The sequence below is a fragment of the Atta colombica genome, unplaced genomic scaffold (assembly GCF_001594045.1).
Source record: "Atta colombica isolate Treedump-2 unplaced genomic scaffold, Acol1.0 scaffold22, whole genome shotgun sequence".
NCBI classification, from domain to species: Eukaryota; Metazoa; Arthropoda; class Insecta; order Hymenoptera; family Formicidae; genus Atta; species Atta colombica.
In genome coordinates, this window is record NW_017259316.1 from 242,231 (window position 1) to 247,863 (window position 5,633).

Genomic DNA, 5,633 nt, shown 5'->3' on the forward strand with positions numbered 1-5,633 from the left:
TTTTTTTCAAAGAAAGCATTCCATTAGGTTATAGTGTTTTTTTTTTGGACAGCTCAGATTTAAACTAAAATCAATTTTTTTAATTGCAAAAAAATCTACATATATATATTGTACATAAAGTGAATCAGAAAACATACCACTAGCATGTGAAGTAATACGATAAACATAGAACCATTTCTAAAACCGATATTATCCAGTAGAATTCCAGCGATACTGGGACCGATGAAAGCTCCGAGAGCAAACGTACTTGTCCACAATCCGCTGATGAGGCCATAAGTTTCAAGATTATTTGGAAATCCAAATGATCTTGACATGGAACACGAATTAAAAGCATTATCAATTTTAGCACATGAAAATTAAATTTTTTTTGTGTTTTAGAGGAAAAATTGTCATAAAAGATTTGTTTCGGAAAGTTGTTTAAAATGACATATTATACAACATATTAAAAGTTCTGATCGCTAGCAGACTTGGAAAACTTTTCAGTTTCACAAAACTGATCAATAATGCGATTTTTTCAAAAATATCTCAGAAAGTATTTATTTCATCGAAATAAAGGCTATTATAAAAAAAGAAAACAGATAAAATTACGAACAATTTCGTTTTTTCTTAAAAGTCAAACGATTAATACTTTCCATAATAGAATTTTTTAAAGAATGTTGTATTTTTGACAATTTGAACTTTTGTTGTAAATATCTCAGATTTAGCTACTTTTACGTACAAAATAACACGAAGATTAAAAATTATTAAATTCTCTACAAAATCGTTTTTTATTCGTCTTCGTATGACCAATAGTTTCCGAGAAAGATTTATTTACGTAATTAGTCTAAAAAAAACATTTTGTTTTTAAGTTAAATATTAAATTTAAGTTAAATATTAAATAAATTACTGTGTTAATTAAATTTCCAAGATAATAATTAAAAAAAAAATCATATATATTATATCATTATTTGCATATGTTTCGGCTAATCTTTTAGTCTTCTTCAACAAATAATGTGCACTGTAAATTTGCTGAAAAAAGCTAAAAGATTGGTCGAAACACATACAAGTAATGATATACAATAATATATAATTAATTTACAGAAACAAAAACTATGCATTGTCTACAGTGCCAATTCCCAATTGCCTGTTTATATGATTTTTTTGAATTATTTTATTTTTGTTTATTTGTACATTACTCGCGTCTGGCAATATATTTTGATGATATAAACAAATATATTATAAATTTTTATTATATATATAATAATCAAGCTTATCCAGAATCTCTTTTGTGAAAATTTATTTCAGTTAAAATATCTCAGAAACTAAAATCATAATAAAAAATTTAATGATAATTTCATTACATGTTCGAAGTACGTTTTTGATTGCGATTAATCCGATTAAAATCGGTACATTCAATCTTGAGAGATCTCAAGATCTCTTAACCCAAAAAAATCATTTGTGTCATTTTCCAAGTTTCAGACTCACATGTACATACACACGTAAAGTTTGTTATTCAAGGGACTTTTACAATGTTTATATATAGAATAGAATAAAATATTTATTCGCTTCAGCATAAAGCCAAGGAGAGTACTTGGTTTACAATTCTCTTTAACTCATTCATTCTTCCATACTTTTTACACTTCCTTATTTGTTCATCCTTCCTACTTCCTAATCTTATAATCAACTATCAGTTATAATAAAATACCTATATATAATAATATTAAAAAATTATGCAATGTAAATGAATATTAACGTATGCACATAGTCTATTTAAAATATATAACATACTAATATAAATATAGAGTTACGCGCGCGCGCGTGTTGAATCAAAGCTCCTTTGAGATGATAAATCTTTCAATGAACATATGTCAGTTTTATCTTATAACGAAACTCATTGTATCAGGAAACACAATGATTTTGTCAACTTAAATGTGAAAAGGATCCAAACCAAGGTTCGAAACGTATGTTCATTGAGAGATTAAATAAAGGAATTATTTCACACCAAGATCTAGTGCATGATTCACAAAAGCATTAATTTATTGATCAATAATATATTAAAATAAAATCATCATCGTCCGAATTCATCGACGCCGACCAATGATATTGAGAAGGCGAGAAATTCATAAATATCAGCAATAATATCAGCAAATTAATAGATTATGAGATCACATCATAGAGTATTAAGAATCACATCATAAATAATATTATTTCTACTAATTTATTTTAAATATATACATTGTTACATCTGTTTCATATTTCAGTATTTTCAATTCCGGCTGAGGCCAAATATATAAAAAATTTATAATGAATTTATGTTATCCATTATTTTTGTCAACAGTCATTTTAGCACGAAAATATAAATGATAATATAATGAAAATCTTATAAATATATTGACTTGCTTGATTATCAATTTTTTCGAATTTTTTCTACTATTTTGAATCAATCATTTAAAATTTTTTACATTGTATTTGATTTTAAAAATCTTATCTTTTCAGTATACACAACAAAATAATAAGATCAATTTCGAAAATTGCACGTTTTTTCCGATCCCTTTTGATTTATTGCAAGATATCTTTTGTGCCACGATTTTTTTCGACTTTTTTGCTTAAAAATTCTTATTTTTCAATCTTCAAACGATCAATTAAAAAAAAAATTATTATTAAAATCGATGTATTATAACTTGAGATACAAGCAAAAAAAGATGTCAGGTTAGAAATATCCGTTGTGCATGGGGATTTTTTTGGGTGTGTACTGAGAGTTAATGTTCACATTTTCATGATTAAGGTATGAGAACAGAAAGAGATATATACATCACTTAGCTTTTGCGGCACTAACCGAATTAGCAATCAGTCACTATCAGAATTAGCAATCTGAATAATATACTATACTAATTGTCAATGTTGTATCTCCGAAACTATTGGTTCTAAAATGAATATGAACAGAATGTTAAATTCAAGATAAATTATCTATTAAGAGGTCAGAAAATGTCGTTATTCTAACATTTTTTCAAATACATTGTTTTTACAATTTATATACTATAAATTTCAGTCAAAAAATCATCGTAAAAAACTTTTTCTTCAAACAACTGTATCTTGCAAAATTTATGAGAGAGAAGAAAAAAAGCTTTTATAAGAAATTTTATAAGTTTCAATTTGATATATTTTACTTTTTACGTAAATCCTTTAAAAACTGAGATATTTATAAAAGAAGTTACGGAAAACATGTTTTTTAAGAAAATGTTGAAAAAAGGCAATTTTTCTCGAAGTTGTTTTTTCAAATATAAATTTTGGAAAGTGATGCCCAACTAGAAATCGTATATAAATACATGTGAACTTTGAAAAATATTATTTTTTCCAATTCGATTATATACCTGTATTGATAAATAAACTCATATTTTAATGTAAATTGAGGATCCCATAATATTTTTGAAACACCATATCTTGGGAACTATTGATCGTACGAGGCTAAAGAAAAAACATTTTTAAGCTAATTCTATAAGCTTTTAAACTATTTTTCACATACGAAGCACGTTATTCATTAAAATATATTACAATTAGAGAAAATTTATTTATATCTTGACAACTATTCGTCGAGGTTCAATAAAAAATGATTTTGTAGGGAATTTAAAAACCGTTTGATTTAATAATGAGTACTTTTTACGTAGGAGTAGCCGAATCTGAGATAATTAAACGATTAATAAAACGTTAAAAAAATAAGTTTTGCTAAAAAATAAAAGGAAACATTCTTAAAATTGTATCTCGGAAAATATATTGATCCTACAAGGATGAACAAAAAACGATTTTGTAAAAAATTTAGTAACCTTCAATTTTTATAAAAAGTATTTTGTACATAAAAATAACCAGATCTGAGATATTAACAAAGAATGTGTGAAAAATCATTCTCGAAATGACCAAAAATATAATTCTTTAAAAAATTTGATCACGAAAAATATTATATTATACGACCTTAAAAAATAATTGTTTATAAATTGTTTATAATTTTATCAGCTTTCTTTTTGATAATGATCTTTCGATTAAATAATTACGTTCTGAGATATTTTTAAAAAACCGCATTTTTGATCAGTTTTTTTAGGAAAGTTTTTCAAGTCCGCTGGTAGTTTTTATGACAATTGCCTACAAAAATCTAATTTTCCTGGGCTATTTGTAGTTCATTAGAAGATCATTAATTTATAACTTAAATTGCAATTGACTTGCGAATTATGTGAATAATAATAATAATTGAAATTCATAAATAGAAAATTATTTTTTTGTACGCGACTTACATAGATGTTCGTAAGGCATCCGTGAAGCTTGCAACCAGTTGAGCAGCCATGCCTAAGCCGTGGATCACAAGGCCGCTGATAGGCATCCAGATTATAGTGGGTGACGGAATAAATGGCGCTGGACCGACCAGCGAGAAACCGATCATTACGAGAAAGCAGCCGGCAACAGTTGCTACCTGAAGAGCGTTATATCTTTTTTGCGTTAATATATATTTACGATGATTACGATGATTTACGATGACAAATATAATACCTTGGGACGGAAGTTAACTCGAGATTACGTTTGGAATTATTTGTGATATAATTTATGGAGATAATAATTCAAGGTTGGAATTCTATGTAGAATCGTAATGATCTTTTTTCTATATTTACAATACGAGATTACCTTTGGGTGCCAATAATTGTCGCAAAGCCAGCCCCATGCAGGCGCAGTTAGCGCGTAGGTACCGCCATTAATCACAAACATCAATCCTAACACGACTGGGCTTAAGTTGAATTGCCTCAGATGCGGTTCAAGTGTAGCTTGTAAAAATCCGATGCTCATGCTCGTTGCGATTATTGACATGGAGGCGATCATCACGCCGGGAATTTTTAAGACTTTCATTACTCCTACGAATTGTAACGAATAATGTATTGTAAATAGGGTTACGATCATATGATTTAAATATTCATAAATTTGAAGGAACAGTACCTCCAGTGCTGTGTGCATCATTATCATTGTTATTATGTACGGGTAAAATGAAAGCAGTACTAACTGCTGCCACAAACAATGCTGAGCCAAGCACCGCGAATGGTGTAGTATATCCACCTATCTATATCCAATATAATATAATTCTAATAATTCTAATACCTATTCACGTTATTGGCATTTAGATAAAAATATCGCATGTGCTGCAATTAACGTGTTATTTTGCGAATATGTACAAAATGTAGATATCTGCGTTTAAAATATAAGCAAGAAAAGAGCAAATCATTAAGAATATGTTACCTGATAGAGTGCTCCTCCTACAGTAGGACCTACGATAAGACCCAAGCCGAAGAAAGTTTCCAAACTGGCAAATGTTGTAGCAACATTGTTGGGGAATTCTTTGGCGATAATGGCAAAACTAGCTGTTAGAAATGCAGCATTTCCCATTGCTTCCACAATTCTAATCACGAAAGACAGGATTATGAAAGGATAATGACCGTTGACTCTGTCCAATAAACCGAAAAATATGGCGCAGGTTCCTGTAGTTAGGATACCGCCATTGAACAGTAATTTCGGACCGATTCGATTGAGCTGCGAAAGACAATAAATTAAATTCAATAAAAAAAAAGTTATGATAAATAATAATCTTATTAAGGATGTATGTATATATATATATATATATA

General features: G+C 28.2%; 1 protein-coding gene across 1 annotated transcript in view; it reads right to left on the minus strand.

The window, feature by feature from the left end:
- Window positions 1-5,633, minus strand: part of LOC108687886 (MFS-type transporter SLC18B1-like) — a 12,233-nt gene that overhangs the window by 1,180 nt on the left and 5,420 nt on the right. The window contains exons 3-7 of the mRNA XM_018193908.1: window positions 5,251-5,541; window positions 4,954-5,074; window positions 4,648-4,871; window positions 4,263-4,438; window positions 138-306 (exon numbers count right to left, since the gene is read on the minus strand). Of these exons, the coding sequence (XP_018049397.1) occupies window positions 138-306; window positions 4,263-4,438; window positions 4,648-4,871; window positions 4,954-5,074; window positions 5,251-5,541 (981 nt within the window). The remainder of the gene's footprint in view (window positions 1-137; window positions 307-4,262; window positions 4,439-4,647; window positions 4,872-4,953; window positions 5,075-5,250; window positions 5,542-5,633) is intronic.